Below are 24,971 nucleotides of genomic sequence, written 5' to 3' on the forward strand. Positions count from 1 at the left end.
AGTTTTCACCAATAACTTCTGATATACGCATATTATAGCGATGAAAACACATCAGATGCGTTCAGGTCGACCATACGGATCGACTGATCTACAACATGACCTTTTCCTGTCAATTCATGACCTTGACCTGAGGTCAAATTTTCAAAATGACCTTTTAAGGTCAACTAATAGTTCATTAGACGCGTCTTGACGAGAGGAACACGATGCTGGCAAAACCGATGTCGTGGCTCCCTTGAGTCAAAAGTAACTACAGAAAAAAAAAACTTTTTCGCAAAAACGACTTTTTAGTTTATGCCCTCTGGTCCTCTGAAGGCTAAATCATTGACCTGAGGTCAAATCTGAGAACAAATTCAGGAAGGTCCGTAAAATGGCTATCGAATGCGCTTTTCCACGACACTGTAGCTCTATTGGTTCTCGAGGTAGCCGTTGGCAATTTCCAAAATTGTTGAAATGGAATAAATTTAACATTTGATGACCTCTGGTGACCTGACGTTTGCCCTAACCTAAAAAATGGCATAAAGGTTTCCGTCATTATTTTTTACGGTCTTTCGAATGCCGCTTACCGCTTGTCGCTACAGGGTCAGGAGCCGAGCTAGACGGGGGGGGGGGGTGATCAGACACACCCCCTCCCCCCCGACCCGGCGCGGAAGTCACGGAGCACCGGCCCGGCGCGGGTTAACAGAAACCATCTAGTGTCCACTCCGCTGTTGACTGTTGCTCCGTGCTCGTATTACTAAATGCAACTGACAAAGTGACAACGTATACCTTCTAACTGGAAACTAGCTTATATTGACGTATATTTCAACCTTATCATCCCATTTGTTGCAATCTCCTTTCGTTTCAGCTTTGTGTAATTATGCTTTAAGTCTAGACTTATGATTTTCAACACTAGAAACAACTACCTATTGGTACCCTGTACCTATTCTTGCTTAGGACAAAGTGCACCTACATCGTTTCCATTTTTTCATTTGATTTCATTTGAGAGTTCTTTCGACTTAATTCACGTGCGTTGGCGTCTTGGCGTTTTTGAAATACAAGTTTTGCATTTTTGCACTATTTTGTAGGCAAAAAGAGCGAGGATCTACAATTAAGTCATTTGTTTGATGCACAAAATCAAAATTATTGCGTTAAAAACGATCAACGAAACGAATTGACGCCACTAAGTGACCGCTATCTGTGGCGTCTTTGCTCCCTATTTTCTCCTGATTTAGATTGTGATGGCATTTATAATGCAATAGCGTAAGAGGGCGGGGAAGCCAGTGTACGAGCGTTATGATAGGCGCTACGCTGACTGGCTGAACGAATTCAGCCAGCATGCGCAGGGAGGGTCCGCTCGTCGGTGAGCGACCAGACGCCGCCTCGCCCTCCAACCGTGGACCCATGATTCTAACGGGTCCCATCGCTGGAGATCGTCCGGTTGTGTTCCGCGTCTCGGGAAGGACGGAGCTGAATGGACCTGACCTGCTTATTCAGGTGAGTAGGAGCATGGTCTGATTAGTGATCCAAATGACATGTAACCATTTACGTGCTTTTTGCCTTTGCCAATAGGCTCACAGTCTTTCATTCACTTGCTCTTAGGGTCTGCCGGTGTCGAACGCTTAGTTTTGCTGCCAACTAGAGGATTGTTTTGAAGGAGCTAATTCAAAGGTGACGGTCCTGCTAAGTGTAGTATGAAGGGGATTGGGGCTGGCAATGAGACGGCGTTATACATTATATGCCATGATAATCACTATAGGCACGCTAAAACTGGTTAATTGTGATTCGTGATGAAATGGTTCGGTGTTTTTGGTAATTGGATATGTTCCGGGAAAGATTTGTACACCTTGTTCCTTCCAAATTAAGCCATTTGATTATTAGCTTATTAAAACACTTGGTTCTTACTTATATCTAACTACGCGCATAATTTCGTTCACTCCGGGGATTAATATATTTATTGCTCTTTAAAGCCAGCTTATTCCCAAAAGTGGTAAGTTATCCGTACCTATTACTTTCTTAGGTATCAGGCAAAGGTCCTTATTACATCAATCTTATTACACTAGGTATTAATTAGGCATCCTCTATTGGCAATAAGATTGTCCTTTAGTGGGGAAGTAGGTAAGTTAAGTACCTCGATCATTCAGCAGTCAACTCCTATTTTCAAATGATCAATGCCCCTAACGGCTAACAGTGGTTGATGGTTTGATCCCCTGACGACTAAATAAAAGAAATGGATTGTTAATTGTTATGCATGCATGCTAAAGTAAATGATTAAGTTCGTGTTTCAGGAGTCTTGGGCTGGTCCTGCCGGATATTAAAGTTACGGAATTGTTGAGCTGGTGGCCAGTTACGAATTCCCCAATTTTATGATCGATTTAAGCTCAACCAAACGGTTGCCAGTATAATCATCTCATTGCGATTCCCGTTCCAGGCAGCAAAATTATAACTTTTGGTACCTATAATTGTCAGGTACGAGCCGCTTCGAAACCGTTTGTTGGCGAATGCAGCCGAGTTGAAGAAGGCACACAATTACAGTTGTTAATGCGAAAACGGCTGCCGTTGTGCTTGACATATGTCATTGAAACCGACAGCTTCTTGCATCACTGGCTACCACCACTGCCGTTGTGCTTGACATAAGTCATTAAAACCGACAGCTTCTTGCATCACTGGCTACCACCACTGCCGTTGTGCTTGACATATGCCATTGAAACCGACAGCTTCTTGCATCACTGGCTACCGCCTTCATCTGGTTTGTGATATGGAGGAACGGTCCCATCGTGTTGCCATGGGCTGTAAATTAAACGGAAAGAAGCTAAAATTAAAACGGCGATTCAACAGGTTACGCCGGAGCCAGGCCCGGGGTCATTGGGTCCGGCCGGCGGCCTCTGTGGGCTCCTTGGCCAAGCACATATATGCAGCTGCTTGGTAAACTTGATATGCAGCGAAGAAATAAATAAGTTTGTTAAAAAATGTGCCGCCTCCATTACGTGTTCTACTGCCTGGGCTGGTGATCAGCGCTGAAGCACATCGGCCCTCAAACGTCAATTCCCCTGCAAAAGGCTCCCGGAACGTGCCAGTAAAACAGGCGCTGACAGTGTCTTGGCGCCCCAATAAACTCTCCCCAAACCATCCAGACGCCTTTGATGTGGCGTAAACGAAGACGGTGAATACCTCGAGGTGACTAATTGCTAATGCGGCCTTATTAATGCTCGTCGCCGCTGGCATTTTCGGTCCGTCAGCGCCGGCAGCCAGGTTTTCAAGTTTTGTCGATAAACTTAGAAGTAGGTCGCAATTCTCAAAAGTTCACTGCTGTCCAAAACAGCTGAGTGGTCCATATATTGGTTTGAACGGAAACCAGTTCCGCGTGAGCTGGGTACACAAAGTGCATGCATGCAATATGGATAGCAAGGATCGATCCCGCCGGGCATCTCGGGTCCCTGTGGGCTGCTTCACGGAACAACTCGAACACTACAAACTCAGTTTGGTGTATTAAAAGACGGGACTGTGTGACCCTTTTATCACATAGCGTCTGATCATTCTGGTGTGGTCACGAACAAAATAAGTTGACATGTTAGGGCTTACGGAAAAATCAGCGAGACCGGCTGACGTTTGGCATGTAATGTTTACCGCAGTTGAGCGCCTTTTTCCGCAGCGAAGTGAGATAGCAGTAATTGCTACTGCAATGTGCATCGTATCTTGATTGTGCACTTACTTTTTAGACGACAAACCTCAAATAAGTGCGTACGCTCAATTCAGGTTTCGCGTAAATGGTGTTGCTTCTCTTTCCTTCAGGTTTGTTTGGATCGCGGTTGGATTTTATTTGACGAGGATGCCCATCACGTGGACAACTGGAACATTTGGTGGCGCAACTCTCATTTCTCCATATCCCAGCACCGGCTGCTCCAGCCGTGGCAGGTAAGGGGCGGGATCGCTTCTCTCCGGCAGCGTGACCGAACACGTAAAAATCAATCCAGACATGCAATTTGTTGGATGCAGGGCCTCCTCTAAGGATTTTTCACTGGGTGGGCAAAGTTTTCGCTACTCCCCTGCCCAAGGGTGGATCCAGCCACTGTTTTGGGGTTCAACCAATTTCATAACCTGTTACCAGGGGGGGGGGGGGGGCGGGGGTGAGGCGAAATAAGCAGTGCCGTTATTGGAAATAAGATGATAGTTTGCAAAGTTAACGTTTGTCGTATGTTTTATGGTTAGCAATGCTCGAGGGATTCGTTCCAGAGTTACATGTACAGCCCTCTGCAAACTGCGTGGTAGGTAGGTATTCTTATTCGGTATTCTTGCTATTTTGACAATGCACCAGTTTTTGTGACCTTGTGACCTGACCTCGGGTCACTGGAACCTAAAACTCCAAGGCCAAGTGACAAACAGATGCTCCAAGTCGTGTCTTAAATTTGGTAGCGCTACGTGCTATAGAACTCACGCTATCAACGAAAAACTCTGGCATTCGGTTGCCGCTTAACTGTTAGTCCAATTTCCCCCTGACCTTGTACCGGGTTTGTGACCTGGTGACCTGACCTGAAAAGACTAGAGACCTGAAATTTTCAGGACAAGTGCCAAAAGGTTGCCCCAGAGGGTATGCGAAATTTGAGCGCCGCCGTTTTTACGTTATTTGTGAAAAACCTTAGGGGGGTGCATCAACCCCCCTCATCGGGCGAGGGCTAACTAACATAATACATTGTAGTAAAGGCCAGGGGCGTCGCCACGGATTTTTGAGTGGGGGGTCGGGTTTCTAGTCTTCACCCGATGGGTAGGGGTGATTTTTTGCCACACTTCCCAGTTTTGTGCGTGCGTATGTGTGTGTGTGTGCGCGTGTAACAAATCGGCGCGCAGCGCCGCGAAATTTGGTATAACCTATTAGGTAGGTATACCTACCTACATCACTTGCGTAAAAATTATCACTGGTCACTTAAGGCCAGGTCGCCATGTCAAGTTCAGTTATACATACGGTATACCTCTATCAAACTTTCCCCTCTCGCCATTCTTGTAGCTTTTCTCCCATAACTTCGAAATTTGGTACACTGTATACCTAATGTATGGGGTTATATGTGTCAGCAATTCATGATTCTGAGGATTTACATCTATGATCTGGAGGCAGGTCAAATACGTGACCTCATCATGAGAAAATAATGAGAAATTAGAAAAAGCACGAATGCCTCCTGCTTTGAAAACGTTCGTCAGAAACGCAAAATATCTTTGGAGCCATGACAAATCAGCTCATCATTGCCAGGGACAGGGTGCAACTTATGGCGAGTGATGACTCGAAAGGTCATTAGTGGAAATGTCCATCGAGGGCCACCAGCATTTTTTTTCTACAACTTTTGACGAAGACGCGGTAGAGCGATGACAGCACCTGGAAGGTGTTCATTGTTCAGCTCAACAACACGGATCCATTCATATGCAGCAGGAGGTCCTTTTTCGATCAGGACATAACGTTGACCTGAGGTCGTTTTAACGTTAATTCTGAATGGTCAAATTTTAACTCATGTGACGCGTCTCAAAAGAGATAAACACGGTGGTGACAAGACAACATATGTAAATACAATACAAATTCACGGAATCTAAAGTTATTGCAAAGCAAATGTTTCGGCAGAATCTGTCCAGTTCGCTGTTTGCCTTCTATGGGCAAAACATAGACCTGAGATGAAATCTGACGCGAATCTAGCGAAAGAGCGTTGAAAGAGCTATCGAATATGTTTTCTGCTTCACTGTAGCCCTTCTATTGGTGGGTTCCTGGGCCCCGTTTCACCGGTGATAGCAGCACGCTGCTTTTACACGTGTCAAATTGGGTTTCCATGGAAACATCAACAGGCCCGTTGCTCCAACACTACCGCAAGTGTGACGTCAGCTCGCGCAATTTGATAGCAGCGTGGTAGCAGCGTCCCGTGAAACACCGCCCCAGTCGCTAACGTATAACGTATACTAAAGTAACGCTGAGGTATGCTTTCGAGCCCTGATCGATCTAGAGGTTTGCAGAAAAAGAGCATGCTGCCCGTGACGAGAGAAAGCCGATGATACCCATTTACAAGGTTTCGGGTCATCTCAGGACTCAGGTCATCGCCAATAAGTAGGGAAACTCGGGACCTGCTAGAACTTTGCGAATGTAAGTTGTGATGGTTTTTCGAGGTTCTGATTACGAATGTTATCTTAGTTTTGAACGAAGATGATGACTCCATGCATTTGGGGTAGATCAGGTCAGGTCAGATCAACCAGTACCTAATAGTGGATGACCACCACCGATTGCTTCCTAACATGTTATACATATGTATAAGCAACACAACTACTTCTTAAATGTTCAGATTGGCGCTAAGTTCAAAATCAGCTCCAAAAACTATCCTATACCTAAATTAACCCGCGCCCGGCTGGGGGTCCTGGCAGCGGCGTATTTAGAAAATCGCGAAGGGGGGGGCCAAGGGTTTGGAGGGCGCCACCTCACCCAAGGAGGGCGCCATACGGTCGCGAGATAAAAAATCGCTCAGTGGGGGTTGGGGGGTTGGGAGGCGTTTTTTACCATGCCACCAGTTTTTTTTTTGCGTAACCTCGTATAGGTCGTGCTGCATTGATTTTGCATCGTGTGTATTCTTTATACTCCAGGTCACAAAAGGTCAAGTGTTCTTGAAATGCTGCGCCGAAGGCGCGCGAAATTTTTGAAAACAACCTTTTCCTCCGCTTTTTAGGCACGCCTTTTATACGATCACTGTTCAAAGCTCCTCTCGCTCTTTTACCAAATTTGAAGGTGTAAAAAATACCTAAGGTTTGGTCGGGCCGCTGCCACACAAACTGTATAGAAAGCTTGGCTCATGGGTGTCGATGTATAAAAGTTTATTGGCGGTGGCATATCTACGCACCAGATCACCGTATCGGATTGATACCGGAGCGCGAGATGCGTAAACATCATCCAAATTACCTCAGACCAGCCTTCATAGCCTTCTCACAGATGCATACAGTGTACCCACATAACCAGTTTCAATCACCGAAACTTCAGATGCCTGCTGTTGCGCCCGAACCTGTTGACAATACTTAATCGTAATCCATATAGATGCCATGATGCACGTAAAGTAGGATCAATCCGTGAAGACCAAAGACGTGTTTTATGCATCGTAGAGCGTAGATAGTTTTGGTAGGTATAGATACTTCATTCATTGTGCTGAATGCACGTTCATTTGTGGCAGTTTTCACAGGCAAGACATCAACTATGTGCAATAGAACGACTAAGTTGAAAAACATGCCAAAGGAGTAAATAAATGATAGGAGGGCAGCGATCAACGGATGTTGCCAATAGGTAGAAGGGCTGCGATCCACAGGAGGGCACTAATAGGTAGAAGAGCCCCGATCAACATCCCGAGTTTCGACAGTAGGGCACCGATAGGTAGGAAGTTGGCGAGCAGCAGGAGGGCGCCAATGGATAGAAGGGCAGCGATCAACAGGAGGGCATTAATAGGTAGGAGGGCGCCGATCAACAATCAACAGGAGGGCGCCACCAGGTAAGAGGGTGGCGAGGAACAGGAGAGCACCAATAGGAGGGTGGCGATCAACAAGAGGTCGCCAATAGGTGGGAGGGCGGTCATCAACTGGAAGTCGCCAATGAGCGGAAGGGTGACGATTAAAATGGGGGTGGCAATGGTGAGGAGGGCGCCTTTGCTCAAGAGGATGACACGAACAGGAGGGCGTCTGTGCGGAGGGCGCTGGTCAACAGGAAGGTGCCAGTGGATAGGAGGGCGGTGATCAACAGGAGGGTGCCAGTGGTTAGGAGGGCGGCGATCTACACGAGGGCGCCAATAGGAGAAGGGCCCCGATTAACATTCAACAGGAAGGACTAGGGAACCAATAGGTAGGAGGGCGGCACTGAACAAGAGGGTGCCAAAAGGGAGAAAGGCGGCCTTCAAAATTTCACATGAGGGCTCAATAGGTAGGAGAGCGCCAATAATTATGAGGACGCCGATCAGCAGAAGGGCGGCAATGTGTAGCAGGGTGGCGACCTACAGGAGGGCGCCTTCGGGTGAGAGGGCGCTTATTTACAGGACAGCGGCTTACATAGGCGACCACCGTTACGCTTAGAGAGCTACAGCCTACAAATGTGGTTGGAGGGCGTATTTGGAATGGGCGTCCTCCGAGGGCGCCATCCATCCGTATTTTCCCTGTAAACACATTCGCGATTGGAGGGCGCCCTCCAGTCGCGATTGTTTTTCGATTCGATTATATCACAATTGCATTTGCGATTGGAGGGCGCCTTCGGCGCCCTCCAATCGCAAAGGGCGCCTTCGGCGCCCAAGGGGGGGGGCCATGGCCCAGTGGCCCCCCCCCTGCCTACGCCCCTGGGTCCTGGATTTCCACGCCCTGCTGGGGGGGGGGGTTGAACAACCCCCCCCCCTTCTAACTCGGCTCCTGGGCCACGTAGCGATACGCGGAAGGCGGCGTTCGAAAGAGCGTCAAAAATAATGAGGAAATCACTTCGGTCAATTTTTTGGTCAGGTCAAAGGTCAGGTCACCAGAGGTCATTGAATGCAAAATTTCGCCGATTTCCAGGTCGAATGTTGACAATTTCCAAGAAGCTAACGCATAACTCGGGAACCAATAGAGATACAGCGCCGCGGAAAAGCGCATTCGATAGCCCTATTAACGCCCTTTCTGAATAATTTTATTTGACCTAACGTCAACGGTTTTGCCTGCAGGGGGCAAAAACTGCAAAAATAGCCGATTTTTTCGGAAACAGTTTTTCTGCAATAACTTTTGACCCAAGCCTTGTACAAGCTTACTTTTACCGGCATCGTGTTCCTCTCGTCAAGACGCATCGAATGAACTATAACTTGACCTTGAAAGGTCAACTTGAAAATTTGACCTCAGGTCAAGGTCATGACCTGACCGGAAAGGGTCATGTTGCATATCAGTCGATCCGTATCGTCGAGCTGAACACATCTAAGGCGTTTTCATCGCTCTAGCATGCCTCTATCAAAAGTTATTTGCGAAAAACTGTTAGATACCATTCGTGACCTAAGATGACCTCAGGGCATAAACAGGGGTCACGGACATCATTTTCATGTTCAGTGTGTCTAAACCACTTGTAATTCAGTGTTTGGGAGTGTTTATAATGTCTTTCGTCCAAAAGAGGCGCATTTCAATTTTCTCCCATTGACTTATAATGGGGAGGTCGCAAAATTGACCTGACCTTAGGTCATCGACATCAAAATTATGAGAAATACATTTTGTACATGCTATTGCTCTCAGCAATCGCTGAAAGTTTCAAAGCGATCGGTCACTCGGTGTAGCTATGACAGACATTGAAACTTTTTATAAGGTGAGGTCACTTTAAGTGACCTGGTGACCTGACCTTGAATGACCTTGGTCTGAAATTTTCACAACATGTGTAGAATTGATGTATGATAAGGTGTACCAAAAACGGCGGCGCGATATTCGCGAAAAACCACAAGGGGGGTGTTCAAACACCCCCCCCCCCCCAGCAGGGCGCGGGTTAAAAGCATGTTATGAAAAAGGGAACCAAGGTCATCTTTTTTTGAATCAGGGATATCGATTTATTTTTAAGTAGGTGATTAACTTGAGCGCACCGGAAGTTTCGTTGCAATCGGCTCCTTTTTGCGCGACTTCTTTTCTTTGCGAAAGCCCGAGACGGTCTCATCTGACTCCCTGTCCCCTACTGTCCACAACATGTGCACAGCTAGTTGTGACGGTAGCCATGGGGCTGAGGCTAGTTTGTAGTTTTGTAGTTAGGTACTGATCCGACGAATCGACTGCGACCATTTTTTTAACGATCAGACGAACGCTCGGGGCAGTTTTGGCGCGTCCAATCCTTTGAGGGATAAAAAGGTACTAGAATGGTGGCTACTTAAAAGTATTGTTGTGCTGGTGTTCCCCGCCCACAGCTAATTGAACTTAAGCTAATTGGCTAATTGGCTTTAGGGAGCTCTTGAAGCGATTCTGAATCTGATGTACATATTTGTTGGTGTTGCTGACGCCTGCTTCACTGACATAAAAGCTAAAAAAGCATACTCAACATCGCAAAAAGTGGGGGGTCGACACCCCCATTTTTCAAGAGTGGGGGGGGGGGGTCACGACCCCCCCGACCCCCCCGTCGGCGACGCCCCTGGTAAAGGCTACCCGAACCGGTAATGATTCTTGCTTATTTGTTCAGCTCAGCCGTATTTAGAGATTTAGCTGGCTTTGTCCATGAATAACAATATCGGCAGGGGCGTAGCCAAGGGGGAGGGGCCACGGGGGCAATGGCCCACTCCCTTGAGCGCAAAACGCGCCATGGGAGAGCCCCTCAGGCCCCGGGATATTTTTTTCAAACACTGGATAAAACGTCTTTTACTCGGAAGAAAATTGATATCGAAGTTTCATTTCTCTGGCCTTCTGATGACCCAATGGGCCCCTGCACTCATCCGATGACCCCCGGTTTTCTGGGGCCCCTGGTCGCCTAGGGGGCCCCGGTCGCTTGAGGGCTAGCCGCCTGGGGGCCTGGTCGCCTGGCCCCTGCCCCCTGGTCGCCTGGAAGAACGTTTGTCACCTGCAGTGGCATAGCCAAGGAGGGGGCCAAAGGGACCATGCCCCCCCTGGAAGCCAGGGGTCCTTATTCTATAGGGGCCCCTGGCTGACACAGTGGGCCCTTGGCGACGCAAAGGCCCCTGCGGCAGATCCTTTGACACAGCTGAGTAGTTATACTTTGGCCAAGAGAGCCCCAATTTTAGAGCCTTGGGACCCTATTGAAACCAGGGGGCCAGTTGGATGGGATGGGTCCAACTAGGGTCCAACGGTGTGTAAACAGAATCAATGCGTTCCGACTGTTGGTCTGACCCTATATCGGTTTGAGGGAGCTCGGATCGGATCCACTGTCGATCTGAGGGACCCCTATCGGTTTGAGGAAGCCCTCAAATGCCCTGAACGGGTCCTTAGTTTGTCTAAGAGAGCCCTCCGTCGGCATGACTGGGCCTCTGCAAGTGCAAGGAGGGCTTTTGTCGGTCTTAGTGGCCCTTAGGCGGCTTATATGACCCTCAGACGGCTTACGAGTTACGAGGCTCTCATGCGCTGTAGGGGCCTCTGACGGTCTGAAGAACCCTCATCCGACCTACGGGCCCTCAGACCGCCCTCAAAACCGACTGGCGACTCTATGAAGCTATTCGTGGGCCTATCTAACAGGGGCCCATGGACTGCTTACCCCCTAAGTTCTAATATTTTTGTTAATAAATATTTTTCCCTATTTATTTGGGCCCCCTCCAAAAAATATTGGATGCAACCAGATGGCTTTTTGGATTTTGAGGGGGTTATCTTGGGCCCCTGTGCGTTTGGCCCCCTCCTTGAGGAAATCCTGGCTACGCCCCTGAATATCGGGCAACCATAAAACTTTTTTTGACCTTCAAACAGCATCCAGTTTGCTTAAGACCAGAAAGGTAGTACCGGACGCCCGGCCGGACCAGAATTTTTGCATTTGCTTCTGGGTGGGCAAATCGACGCCACTGGGTGGGCAATTGTGGTGACTGGGTGGGCATTTGCCCACCCAGTGGGTATGTTAGAGGAGGCCCTGGTTGGATGTGTTCATGAGATAGTCCATTATAAGTCCATGGCCCACAATTTTGCTGATCGGGCGCTTCTTTGTCAGGAATTACCCATCTCGAACATAAACCAGTGAGCATGTCACCGTTTCGTTACGCAGCGGTTGCCTTTTCAGTTTGTCAACCACATTCCGCGAGCCAACTCCATCTGTCGGAAGGACTGTCTGGCGAGGCACCTGCAGAGGATGAACAAAGTCTACGGCAACATCTACAACTACAGGTGAAAACGTAATGCCACAATGATCAAGACGAACACTTTTATATTTCAATAGAAAAACACAATGCTAACGAAAAGTGTTGTGGTCTATTTCAAACAACCTGCAATTATTTTCTATGTGCCCATGCGTTTTTGTGATTGGCTTTCCATTAATAAATCACTATATTGGTTTATTTGTCGAGAGATGTACATAGGCTGATTCGCAGTATGTCACGTTGTATTGGCTAGTGGCGATGAGAGCTCAGGCTCACGCTGACCAGAGTGAGCCGCAGTAGCCGGTATGAGGCCGGTGCCGGCCGACAGCCCTGTAAGGCCGCTCTGCAGTCCACAGACGTACAACCTGCCGCTCGACTACACCAAACTGGTGGCCGAGTACACGCGCATTCTGGAGGAGGGCGACAAGGCCACCTGGATCTGCAAGCCGGTCGGCGCCAGCCAGGGCAAGGGCATCACCATATTCTCGGTAAGGGCGGCGCCCATTGAACGGATACACAGACAGACGGGGCGGCGGACCGAGCCGACCGCGGTGCGACGTGAATGTCGTGGGGTTTATGAATATGGAGTGAGATGGGTGCTGGCTCAGGATATACGTTTTGCGATTCATCACACATACATGCCGCTATATATTTTGAGGTGAGTTACGCGCTCAAAAGTCATTTGATGCCTGCAATTGTGAGGCGGGAGTGACGCTGATGAGCGCGGTGTCGCGCCGACAGGAGCTGTCTACGCTGCAGTACGACTCGAACGCAGTGGTGCAGCGCTACATCCACAACCCGCTGCTGATCGCCGGCTACAAGTTCGACCTGCGCATCTACGCCTGCATACCCTCCTACCACCCGCTTACAGTCTACCTCTACGAGGAGGGGCTGGCCAGGTGAGCGGCAAAATGACACAATTAGGCGGAGAAAGGTGTGTGTTTGCGAAAAACATCAGGCTCTGCTGCACTATTTTCCTTTCGTGCAATCTAGTGGGGTTCTTATATTGATTAACAGTGCATCGTTGTGATATTATTTTTAGCATCAAATGTACTTCGAAGTGATTACACGGACCTTTTGCATGTCAAATGAGTCTGCCACTTCATCAGCAATTTTGAACACGCAACAGCGCTCACTCTTGCAATATTGGTGAAGTTAATTTTCCATGAAGGGTACGGCCTCTTAAGTAATGCGACAGCGGCTCAAAAACGTGCCTCCACCCAATGAAGTATGCAGAAGGCGGCGGCTCTCTGAGATTACCTGGGGCCATTTGCGAATGTTGGTTTCTGGCGGTTCTGCTGTCCTATTCGACACGGCGGCTCCCAAAAGTGGAGCGGCTGCCCGGCGACCGTCCGTCACGCACGGCCGACGGACGGTCTCCGGCCGTCACGTGACCGGTGCGCGCCGTCGGCCGGCCGGCACACGGGGCTGTCACGTGACACCGGCGGTGCGCCGGCGGCGACACGCGAGCACCCACTGCAGGCCCGGCAACGACACCCAAATGGATGAGGCGAATGAGGCCGGCCGAGGGGCTGCGTGACGGTGCCGCCTTCCAAACGCCGCGCCACCCAGGACAGAAATAGTTTTTCTGGCCCTCCGACGGATTATTGGAGGTGTGAAAAATAGTGGCCTGTGATAAAACGGCTGGTTTCATTTGGATTGGGTCTTATTACCCGGAACGAATGGGTTTTTGCTGCCGTCGTACTTTCCTCAAATTTGATAAGGAAAATAATGAAAAAAAGCCAAGAAAATGCGACCTAAAGCAGGGCTGAGGTGTGGAGTCGGAGTCGCAAAAAAAAAAAAAATACCAACTCCGACTGCGGAGTCGGAGTTAACAAAACATGCCCTATTACATGTTTTCCTAGAGAATAGTAAGCTTGTTGACCTTTCCAAAATAGCTTTTGTCGAAGCTTAGGCCATACTGCTGTTTTTGACGAGCGTTTTCAGCGAAAAGAAGCACAAGCTGGCCCATACGCCAGAACCTGCTTTTAGTTTTGCAGGTTATTTATAAAGTTTGTTTTAAATGTAAGGCTTTGGAAAGCACAAAGGATTGTTTCACGGGCAAAAGAAAGATCTTCGACATGAGCTTGAGCTTGACTAGCGAAATATTCGGAGTCAGAGCTGGAGTCGGAGTAGATTTTTGAAGCCGGAGCCGGACTCGTCGAAGTCACCAAAAATCCATCGACTCCTAACTCCTGACCTAAGGTATAATCAACTTTCCGCTCATCTTTCCTTTTTACGCACGGAGCTAAGGTTTTTCTGTTCGCCGCTAGATGTCACTAGTGTACAACGCCTGCAACTATGCTGTGCCGCATTACATATCGAACGGATAACCTGCTGGAGATGTCTGTAGATAAGGTTACCAGCGGCCTTGTACCAGCGTTAGCGTTTAGCAGTTCGGCACTGCCAAAAAGTGGAGATACGTGGCTATTACACCCCGAAAGTGCCTTGCGTGTTTGCTCCAGCATCTTCAAGCTTCATTCGTTCGAGAAAGGACCCGCCCAGCCGAAAGAACCTAGCCCAACAAAACAAAACAAAGAGAATGATTCGTGAAAACCCTGCTTCCCGCCTTGATGATTTACGATCGGTTGCGGCACGCGGTGACGTTGCTGTTTAAATTATTACAGCCACTTATACCTCATGTACCCAGCCACGACGGTTTGTCTTTAGTTTATTTGCGGGATAATTTCTGAAGCTGTGAAGTTTGCTATTGTCAACTGTCAAGTGGCCGTCAGCTGGCGCGCTGCTGCGTCTCAGCCCGTCCTGAGAGACAGGCTACCGAGCCGGCGAGCCGCGCTAACGATAAATCCGACGGGATTTCACTTCATCGCTTCTCGGGCGCTTCCCCATCGAGAGCTGACCTCGCCAGCTCGGAACAAGGGTGGGTGATCAAAAACGAGGTTTGATATGTCCTAAGGGTGGAAAAAATGTTTGTCTCTCAATGAATAGTCGAGAATGGGTGACGGCTACTAAGATAAACTGCTCTGTCGAGAACCGTTAAGAATTTTTGCTGCGTATCGCAATTACAATGTCCATCGCCTTATGCTGCCCACAGATTCAGCACAGAGAAGTACAACATGATGTACTTGGACAACAAGTTCTCACATTTAACCAATACGTCTTTGAACAAACTGGGACCAGCCTACTTTGTTGAAAAGGAACGAATTGGCGCAGGTTGGTATCAGTGCTTCCGTCAGAAAACTATTTTATACGACTGATGTGGTTACTGGCCTTGACAAGAATAGTATATCGAACTGGATGTGGATATTGAACACATCCAAGTTTAGGCGGTATTACTCGCTTTGGCGATGCCTTAATAATTGGTTGCTGACCGGAGACGCAGGCTCCATGCATATTCGATTGCTGACCGCTGCGCCGCTCCGCCGCCAGGGAGCAAGTGGACGCTGTCGCAGCTGCGACACTACTTCCACCAGATGGGCGTCGAGGACTGGCTTCTCTGGCAGCGGGTCAACACCATCATCTCGCTGACGGTCCTCAGCCACATACAGGACGTGCCCGTCACCCGAAACTGCTACGAACTCTACGGGTTCGACATACTGGTAAATGTGGTCGGTGCCTCCCTCCGGAGCATCGTAAAGTCAGAAAGGGGTGCCATTTGCCGGTTAAATGCAACAGAACATTGCACAAGCAAAGGTCATCGTAACATTAGAAACGATGTTCCCTATTCCGTAATAAAAATATTTAATCACAACGTGTGTTTTTCGGCGCTGACGAGTGACGACACCGTTTATTAAGGACAGTCTGAAATGGCGCTATTTGCATTTTCAGCTGAGGTCTATTGTATGCGAAATGCGGCGTGGTGCGATGCAATACTGCAGTTTCAGTGTCACCGTCTGCTGACCCGGCCCCCTGTATCTGTGTGTCTGGCTCAGATCGACTCGGACCTGCGCCCCTGGCTGATGGAGGTCAACCTCAGCCCGTCGCTGACCGCCGACAGCGACGTCGACATCTATGTCAAGAAGCCGCTGCTCAACGACCTGTTTGACCTAATCGGACTGCCGACCTCGCTCAACGACCCGACCATCTCGCCGCAGTGGCCCGTGCCCGACGAGAAGCTCTTCACCAGGTGAGGCGCCAGACGAGAAACTCTTCACCAGGTAAGGTGCCCGACGAGAAGCTCTTCACCAGGTGAGGCGCCAGACGAGAAACTCTTCACCAGGTAAGGTGCCCGACGAGAAGCTCTTCACCAGGTGAGGCGCCAGACGAGAAACTCTTCACCAGGTAAGGTGCCCGACGAGAAGCTCTTCACCAGGTGAGGCGCCAGACGAGAAACTCTTCACCAGGTAAGGTGCCCGACGAGAAGCTCTTCACCAGGTGAGGCGCCAGACGAGAAACTCTTCACCAGGTAAGGTGCCCGACGAGAAGCTCTTCACCAGGTGAGGCGCCAGACGAGAAACTCTTCACCAGGTAAGGTGCCCGACGAGAAGCTCTTCACCAGGTGAGGCGCCAGACGAGAAACTCTTCACCAGGTAAGGTGCCCGACGAGAAGCTCTTCACCAGGTGAGGCGCCAGACGAGAAACTCTTCACCAGGTAAGGTGCCCGACGAGAAGCTCTTCACCAGGTGAGGCGCCAGACGAGAAACTCTTCACCAGGTAAGGTGCCCGACGAGAAGCTCTTCACCAGGTGAGGCGCCAGACGAGAAACTCTTCACCAGGTGGGACCCGCCGGCGGTCTCACTGGCAGCGGTCTGTTTGAGAGTGCCTTTTGACGGCCGACGTCAGGCTGGCTAGATTAGATCGTAATGTAATATGGTAGTTAAAAGACGATTTGTTGCCAACTATTAGAACATAATAAATGATTTTAGTGGACTTGACTCGCAGTTGGAAGACAGTAAGCGTTCTAAGAATATTCTTCCAAAAGTTCGTCTTGTCATTCCATTCGTATCACCTTATGGACTCAGCACACATAGAACATCATATACGAGTGCAACATTGTGTGGTGGCCTGGAGTATGCAAACAAACTGAGTGTGTAAGCCACGTTACGTGTATTCAGGGACCGTACGACAGCCAACGCAATGACCAGGCTAAATGTCGCAGCATGGGGTGTTTGCCTGGACTGCTGGCATTGAGCCATCGTCAGTAAGGACAGTCGATTCTGCTAACGACCTCTGATAGTGGTGACCTTTGTGTTGTTCGCAGACCGAAGACGGTGCAGGAGATCCGTGAGCAGAACGCCGCCCGGCGGCGGAGGAAGGAGGCGGAGGCGGACGAGCAGCAGGCGGCGCAGCCGGTCACCAAGGAAGCCAGCTCGTCCTCGGTGCGCCAGAAGCGTCTCAAGCAGCGCACGGCCTCGGATCGGGCCGACGACGCGGCCAGCGCCAGCGACACGGACACCTGGCCGGACTGCGGGCGCCGCCGCTCGGACGACTGTCTGACGGTGATCTACAGCTCGGACCGGCAGATGTCGTCGGGCTCGGTGGCGCTCGACTGCTGGCGGCGCGCCGACGGCGACAGCACGCCGCGCTCGGACACCACGTGCGCCGGCTCCGAGCCCGGCCTGGTCGAGGAGCCGTGCGCCGCCGCCGCCGGCTCCGACCCCGAGCTGGGGCCGCCGGCCGGCGCCGGGTCGTGGACTGAGCTGCGCGCGCGCCGCTGCGTGTCACGCGAGGGCAGCGAGGTGCTGCTGCGGGGGAGCGGGGCTCGGCCGCAGCCTTCTGGTAGCGAGGGCCGGCCGGCGCGGCGCGGCTCGGCCCGGGCCGCCTCGGTGGATGACCTGCTGCACAGCCCGGCCAGCATTAAATGGGGGAAGAGCTCGGACACTCTGGAGAGCGGCAGCCTGGAGGCGCGCAGGAGAAAGTCCAAGGACAAGTTCAGGAGGGAGGACGGCGCCGGCGGGAAGTACCAGAGAGCCAGAAAGGCTCCGTCGGACGAGGGGTGCCGGTCGCGGGGTAAGCGGACTTCCAGCGCCACCACGCTGAGCAGCGACCGCACGGTGGCCTCCAGCGCCGACCCGGAGCCGAGTGCCGACTCGGGTGCGGCCGTGGAGGCGGGCCAGCGCGGCTCGCAGCTGCAGGCCGCCAGGGAACTGGAGAAGCCCGACCCGAAGATCCCGCTGAAGGTGCGCTCCTTCCTGGACAAGCTGCGTGCCGAGAAGGAGAGCTGTCAGGCGCGCGCCCTCGAGAGCAGTCGCTCGGAGCGTCAGGCGCGCAGGACGCGCCGGCAGAACAAGCGCAACCCGTTCTGGGGCGGCGAGGAGGGCGGCCAGTCGATGGCCTCTGCGGTCACCGTGCTGGTCAACGAGCTGGGCATCATCACCACACTGCGGCCGGTCAGCAACGGGCTGCCCTCCTACCTGACCTGTCAGACCCACTACCTGGTGCCCAAGGGGCCGCAGCCGGCGCCCACCTCGCCCTGGGTCAAACTGTCGCAGACAAAGCCGGCCTCCGAGCCGCTGTGCGGCCGGCCCGGCGGCGAGGAGCGAGAGATGCTCATGCTCGCCTACAACTGGCACGCCTTCCACAACAAGTGGGGCAACGGTCGCGACTGGCGGTTCGCGCCGCCAAAGGTCGGCGGCTGGTGTCGCACGTTCCCCTTCAACGGCGAGACGCGCCACGCCTGCGAGGACCCCGTGGACAGCAAGGCCATCGTCAACGAGGTGTCCGCCTACCTGCGCTTCGCGCGCAAGATCGCGCTGCAGGCGCCGCGCTACGAGCCGGACGCACTGACACGCCAATTCAAGACCAAGTACTGCCGCCACAGCGAGCTGTGGATGCCCTGCATGTAGAACCGCTGCCGCCTGGGTCGGATACAGTACTATAACCTGCGCACTGATGTGATGGGGCGCTCAGGGCGGACCCGCCATTGGCCGGGGTCTAACGCATTCTCCTATCCAGCCCCGAGGCCGTGAGGGCGTAACGTGTGATGTCCAGTTTCGAGTGTCATCTTGACATTTTATGGTGCGTATAGGCTACTCTTTAGTTCTAACAAACATCTCAGAGCAATCTAACAAGCGGGCTCGGCTGTTGCCAGAGCCTCGGAGACGCTCAGGTTTTGCGTGTGGGAATATATTTGACTTTTCCCCAGCTCAGTCCACTGGCATACCGGACATCATGGCTTACCAAAGTTTGTGGCTGGTGCGTTCTGCCAGGTCTTCTCTCAAAAGTAACTTGAATATAAATTACAACTTGTCATCCGTGTGAAAGTCGTCGACTTCTCTGTGTACTTCTTGCCACTTCCTCTCCACACCGTATTTAACAGCGGAAATAAAACTTCGCTATTTTATATTTTTGACTATCTGAATAATGAAGAATTGACAGAATTGGTAACGGATTTGGAACTGTTATTTCGGAATTCGGATTTGTAATTTTACTGGAATGAATATTGGTATGCGAATTGCGAAACTTAGCTAATGTTTTTCACCTTTAACATTTTAAGCATTAAATAATACTCATAATCCTAACTCATTTTTGTTTGAAAGTTTCAAAATGTCGTAAATAGAAATTGTGAAACGCTTTGTATTGGGTCTCGAGATATACCTAATGGGTCCAAAATGTGCAATGGGTCTCATTGCTATGTGATAAAATCAGGGCTGCGGAGTCTGAGTCGGTCGGAATCGATTTTGGAAGCGAAGCTGGACTCGGGGTCGTGGTCGCGGAAAATTCATCGGCTTCGCAGCCCAAGAGAAAAAAAGACATCGATATATAAAATCGATATTTATCATTGTCAATCGATACAATTCAACTTGATTGTTGATGACATCGGCTAGCTGAACTAAAAATCACTAAGTTACGTATGAGATTAAGTCTGACCTACTCAACAACGCCGTTCATCCTCGTCGTTATGTGGGCCTGGAGCAAGGGTAGCGGGGAGGGGGTTATGCCAACACTCAACAGCCATCCCTCATCTCTCTACAGTCGTGTTCTAGTCTCCTACATTTGAGACCCTCCGCTTCCCAGCCAGCAAATTTGGCCTGGGCCAGTAGCTGGTTTTACTCTGGCTAGCTCTCGGCATCTTACTCCTGCCGAGGCATCAGGTGCGGGCATGGTCTGGGGCTCTACTGGAGCTGTCAGCTGACACACGATCCCGGAGCTCGCCCGCACCACAGCCGGACGTAAGCCGTATCAGCCGTGCCGCCTACCTCAATCCTCAACCGTACTTCAGCCACAGTTAGCCAGAGCAGCTTCGAGGCAGCCGGACCTGGACGTAGGGAGCCGGACTTGAACCAGACTTGGCGGTCCGAAACCATACCAACTCGGGAGTGCTACAGCAAAGGCTGACTAGCCGGAATAGAGCCATATCGAACTCCACCCAAACCCCGGCTCTGACGGTGTTCCGTTTACACCGGTCCAAATTTGGCATGTCGGAGTTACCGGGGCAAAACGGACTTGAGCCAGACCAAATTGCTGACTGGGTTGGCGTTCTGCAGTGACACTCGACCCAGAAAAAAAAAAATTGGAGAAAGTCGTGGTTTGACACATTGATAACGTGGATTCGAAACAGATAATGTATTTATTTTTATGTTGGTGCACACTGCACAGCCACACTGAATGGCTCTGAACAGAAGCCATAAGATGCCGTGATAGATACGTAATCTGCCGGCTGCCCTCCGCGCTTCTGCTCTTACAATACCGTATCGACCAAACATTAATACGCTTACTATGTCATATTTTCATCAGTGCTATTGATGCGGATGCCTATTACCTTGCCGCTGAATAGGTGCTCCCGTAGCGTGCCGGGCTCCTGGCACTCAGTCGGCCGGCGGGAGCCGCACGGGCCGGATCGGTCGGTGGCAGCGGCCGTGCGTCAGGTGTGCAACACGGGACAGCGACTGCCACATTCGACTGATCTTCATACGCATTCGAGCTTGTGTTTCTTCATGTGAAAGAGTGAATAGTTGTGTTGAACAAACCACATTGCTAAATCTCTCATCATCCTGGTGAAATAGCACGTTTTTGCACTCGTTTTGATACGTCGATTTACGTGGAAACATTTACTAGCCCGTACTTGATCTCAAACAGCAAGAACATTATCTATGCAGCGTTTTTTCTTTCTTTATGCTCTTGATAATGCCAGCGACCAATGAGAATGAAGGAGGCTACCGGGAATGTTTGTAAAGCAGAAAACCGACGCACTGAAAGATATTGCGTGGGAAGGGAGTCGTTTGTGATTTTGGCTGATCCAGAGATCTGTGTTGCTGTGGATTTGAGATTTTATTGTCTGAGGCCGTTAGAACACTTTCCCTTCATAGGCGCAATGCTGGATATCTTTCGGGGGCTCAAGAGTTTTATCAAAGTCAGCCATGTTAAAACGGACGCAACAGTGTTTCGGATACACTACTCGGTGACCGTGTTAATTTTGATATCGTTTTCACTTTTGGTGACCACGCGACAGTATGTCGGAAATCCAATCAACTGCATACACTCCAAGGACATTCCTGAAGATGTGGTCAACACTTTTTGCTGGATTCATACAACATACCATGTTCCGTCTGCGTTCAACCTCAAAGTTGGCAAAACGCCAGGAGACCTGGGCGAGATCGTGTACCCAGGTATCGGCAAGCCAAAAGATCCAGACGACGTGAGGTACATCAAGTATTACCAGTGGGTCTGCTTCTGCTTGTTCTTTCAAGTAAGTATACTTAATTTTTACTTTATAACTGTAACGATCGAGGTCCGTGCTAGCTTGTCCGTGTCGGCTGGTCGTGATCCTCAGCTCAGTATTCCAATGACTTTAATTGTGCAGGTGCTGGATCAGCTGGAATGTCACTTTTCCAAGATGCTAGACAGTATGAAAGATCGATAAACGTTCAGTATGTGTGTCACAGCTCATTAGTCATTCAGGTAATGCCAATGCAGTGGCGCCTGGCGGCATATCATTTCACACGAGGCCAGGTGGGGCCGGGTGGAGGGAGGGAGGGAGGGAGGGGGGGGGGGGGGTGGACGAGCTGATTGAAACGATTTCCACTTTGCTGACTGCGGATTGGGCTGGGTCGTCTTCTCTTTGTTGGCTGCTGAACTTGGAGGTGGGGGGAGGGGCGCCCTGACACATTTAATTATGCATTGATCGGAATAATAGGTATTCGCTACCTATGTATGTGCCGATGTTGAATGTAAAGCAAAGGGACTTGGGTCGTTTTCCAATGTTTTTCTATTTTCCCGATTTCGACTCTGGAGGGTTCAGTTTATGGATGCATCGCAAAATCCCATGAGGGGATTGGCTGGGATGCTTTTACCTATGGCACCTTGCCTTGCCATGACCTGAAACTATGAATTTTATCTCTAAATGTCACGTGATGATCTAAGATCTATAAAGTGTCAGGTCGAAAAAAGCGCTTGTACAGCAGTTCCTGAATAGGTATACAACTGTACAGTCTAGATACGAATAGGAATAATGGCGATGCGCAGCACATCATTCGACAGCCCATAGACCGCAGTAACCTGCAAACCGCTGGCGACTATGAAACCTCAATTGATCTGGGCAGCGTGAAATGGCAACAAACCGACGCATGTAAGTACCCACACCCGGACTCAGCAGTCACCCCAGATTTAGAATGACTCTCATCGGCTTGAAACTCGCACATGAAAGAGTCCCTGTGTTGGGAAGTCCTGGCTCAAACCATTCGGCGACACCTTTGTTTGACATAAAGACTAAAGACTAAAGAGGTCAACAAAGAGCACGGCCCATTTGCCAGGAGAGTTGCTACGGTCTGTGGGCCATCGAATGATGTCCCTCGCCATTCTTCCTTTCTTGTATCGCACTTTTTTGTGCTCGAATATTGGAAAAAAATCAATTTTTCGTCTTACTCCACTTATTCCTTACTTATTATTCGACTTATTGCTCGACCGCTGATTCCAGGCCCCGTTCGACCTGTCCCTGGCTCGGGTGCTCCACTGGGTGGGTCACTTGCTTGCTTTTTTGTTGCGAGCTCTTTCGGCCTAAGGTCAATGAAGAGCTATGGGATATTTGGATAGGGCGTAGACATTCACCTGTGCGGGACATTGGCTGTGATACGTGGAGGCGAGACCGTCCCGATGGGACCAGGTTGCCCTATTGGGACAGTCCGCTCGTCTCCCAAACGGTCACCCCAGAGAGGAATTACAGGTCCCGGTGGAGCCCGACCTCATCCAACGGTTGTCAGGTGGGGTGACCGCCAGCCCGGACAGGGGGAGTGTGAGGGGGATGCGGATGGGTTTATCCTGAGGATGACGAGGGCGGTGGTTGGTCACAATCTGATGTGCAGATTAGGGGGCCGTAGCTATTGTTGACTGCTCTAGGTAGGTCAAACGGCTAGGAGTGCCGCCGAATGGTTTGGGCCACTTATTTCCTACCACAAGGGCTCTTCTGTCTGCGGGTTTCATGGAGATCCGATTTGTCCCGTATCCGAATCTGGGCTGAGTCCGGACTGAATATGGCTGTCTTAACCATTATTGGTAAAATTCTAGTGTTTATTAGAATGTTGGCTACCTCGTGAAATTCGGTAGTAGGAACCTGAACCAAATTACTTCGCTTCGGCGGTCATTGCTCGCCGATCGTGTAGGGATGGTCTGGCAGTGGCGCCAGTGGCAGTGGTCAGTGGCCATCCGGTAACCAGGAGTTTCAAGATAAAGTGGTAGACGTCAACAGTATGTAAACCTCAGGATGATGAGCTGACGCCAAGCGACAAATACAAACTGAAGACGTCGAGCGTTGACGCAAATCTCCCAGGTTCTCTCCTAACTTTCGTATGCGTAAATGCCTAAGATGATAAGAGTCGTCTAAATCAAGTCGCATGGGACTGAGTCCCATGGCGCTCGGTGGTTGCCCGTTGAAGAGTGCAGGTGCTTAACCCTATTAGTGGCAGGCTCCTGGCTACCCCTATTAGTGGCAGGGGGGGGGGCTGTTTACGACCCCCCCCTTGATATCTCGAGATCTAACGGGCCGATTTTCAAAATTCAAACGGCGTTCGATTTCGCTCAACGTGATCTACATTTCTAAAAAAAAAATAAAAATTAAAAAATGTCAATAGGGGGGGGGGGGTAGAGGGGGGAAAAACGGGCAAATTGCAGATACATTTTAGACTGTTTATCACGGCCAGGTTTCTGAACCAATCTTAACGCAACTTTTGCCGATCGATAGAGAATGAACCAGGAATTCACATGGATCCTAAAAATATGCATTTTCAAAAATCATAGGCGGATACAGATCATTGAGATTGGGGGTACACAAAAAGTATAGTAAATAAGGTTTTTGTTGGTACTGTTTCTAAAAAGGGTGGCAATGGTCTTGTTATGTTACAATTTTCTTATGAGAGAACGACTAAAATTGTATTGGTCATGCATAGGCGGTGTCAGGGCACCTATGTTGGGAGGTAAAAAATAACCCCCCTTTTTGGACGCCTGGATCCGCCTATTATAGCAAAAACGTGTCAAAAGAGGATGCATAATAACTTTGTATATGTTATCACATGATACCTTTCATTCACTGTTCGGAAAACTGGTGCATACAGTTATAATGCATCAGCATCGTGATCTTCGCCCAAATGACTCGCTTCACGAATAGGACCCCCCAATTCCCAGTGCTCTGGAGCCGCCCCTGGTAAAGTTATGAACTTGAAATTTTGAGGGAATGTGCCCAATTTAGTTTTAGGAAAAGTCACAAAATTTCAGCATCGTAGCTTCAGCGGTTTCGGAGATATTCCCGAAAAACCTGAGGGGTGGATGAAAACAACCCCCCCCCCCCTGCCACTAATAGGGTTAACACTACAGAGAGTCGAACGGGGAAGGGGGGATTCGTGCTGTCCGTTGACCACATCAGAACCTTGTGCTAAACCCTCTCAACGCGTGCGATAAGTTTTTGCTGATCAAGCCCAGATACCCGAGCAGCTCAAACGTAACTAAACTGCTGAGAAGGTGACGATTATTTATTTTATGAGAAAATATAAATGGTACACTGTACAGTCTTCTGAAGTAGACTGACCTTCTGTCCTGTTTAAGAATGTCTCCGTGATTTGCACCCTATCTACCATTGATCAATGCTCTCTGATAACTTACGTGGACGATCATCGTCCATGCTTATGTAGCTCATTGTTTGTATGTCTTGGCATTGCTTCACACGAAATCTAAACAGTTGTGCCCCGTGCGGAGCCGATTCATTAATTTCGCGTCAGCCGTTCGCGCATCGTCTAACTGTCACAGCTTGTTAGAGACTCTGTGCAAATGTTTGTTTCCTTTCGGAAGCAGGCTCAAATGTAAACAATTCGTTTTTCACATCATTGACAGTTTACGTTT

The 24,971-nt window shown here is 50.0% G+C and overlaps 2 protein-coding genes across 2 annotated transcripts in view; both read left to right on the plus strand.

The window, feature by feature from the left end:
• The first annotated feature begins 1,038 nt into the window (after positions 1–1,038).
• On the plus strand, positions 1,039–19,165 carry LOC122383830. The gene is made up of 9 exons (XM_043370627.1): positions 1,039–1,473; positions 3,769–3,891; positions 11,669–11,772; positions 12,094–12,232; positions 12,486–12,643; positions 14,800–14,918; positions 15,135–15,304; positions 15,638–15,831; positions 16,906–19,165. The coding sequence occupies exons 1-9, from the start codon at positions 1,315–1,317 to the stop codon at positions 18,488–18,490; spliced, it is 2,751 nt and encodes a 916-aa protein (XP_043226562.1). The 5' UTR covers positions 1,039–1,314; the 3' UTR covers positions 18,491–19,165.
• A 1,289-nt stretch (positions 19,166–20,454) lies between these two features.
• LOC122383818 (innexin shaking-B-like) overlaps positions 20,455–24,971 on the plus strand; it is a 43,067-nt gene continuing 38,550 nt past the window's right edge. The window contains exon 1 of the mRNA XM_043370601.1: positions 20,455–21,333. Within this exon, the coding sequence (XP_043226536.1) occupies positions 20,785–21,333 (549 nt within the window). The 5' untranslated portion in view covers positions 20,455–20,784. The remainder of the gene's footprint in view (positions 21,334–24,971) is intronic.

This window comes from Amphibalanus amphitrite, unplaced genomic scaffold (assembly GCF_019059575.1).
Source record: "Amphibalanus amphitrite isolate SeventyFive unplaced genomic scaffold, NRLGWU_Aamphi_draft 000174F_arrow, whole genome shotgun sequence".
NCBI classification, from domain to species: Eukaryota; Metazoa; Arthropoda; class Thecostraca; order Balanomorpha; family Balanidae; genus Amphibalanus; species Amphibalanus amphitrite.

What these genes read in the sequence shown, in the direction of transcription:
- LOC122383830 (XM_043370627.1), top strand. Translation starts at nt 1,315, where the DNA reads ATGCGCAGGGAGGGTCCGCTCGTCGGTGAGCGACCAGACGCCGCCTCG. An exon ending in GGCTGCTCCAGCCGTGGCAG is followed by an intron (nt 3,892 to 11,668) that starts GTAAGGGGCGGG and finishes TTGCCTTTTCAG; the next exon opens with TTTGTCAACCACATTCCGCG. An exon ending in AAAGGAACGAATTGGCGCAG is followed by an intron (nt 14,919 to 15,134) that starts GTTGGTATCAGT and finishes CTCCGCCGCCAG; the next exon opens with GGAGCAAGTGGACGCTGTCG.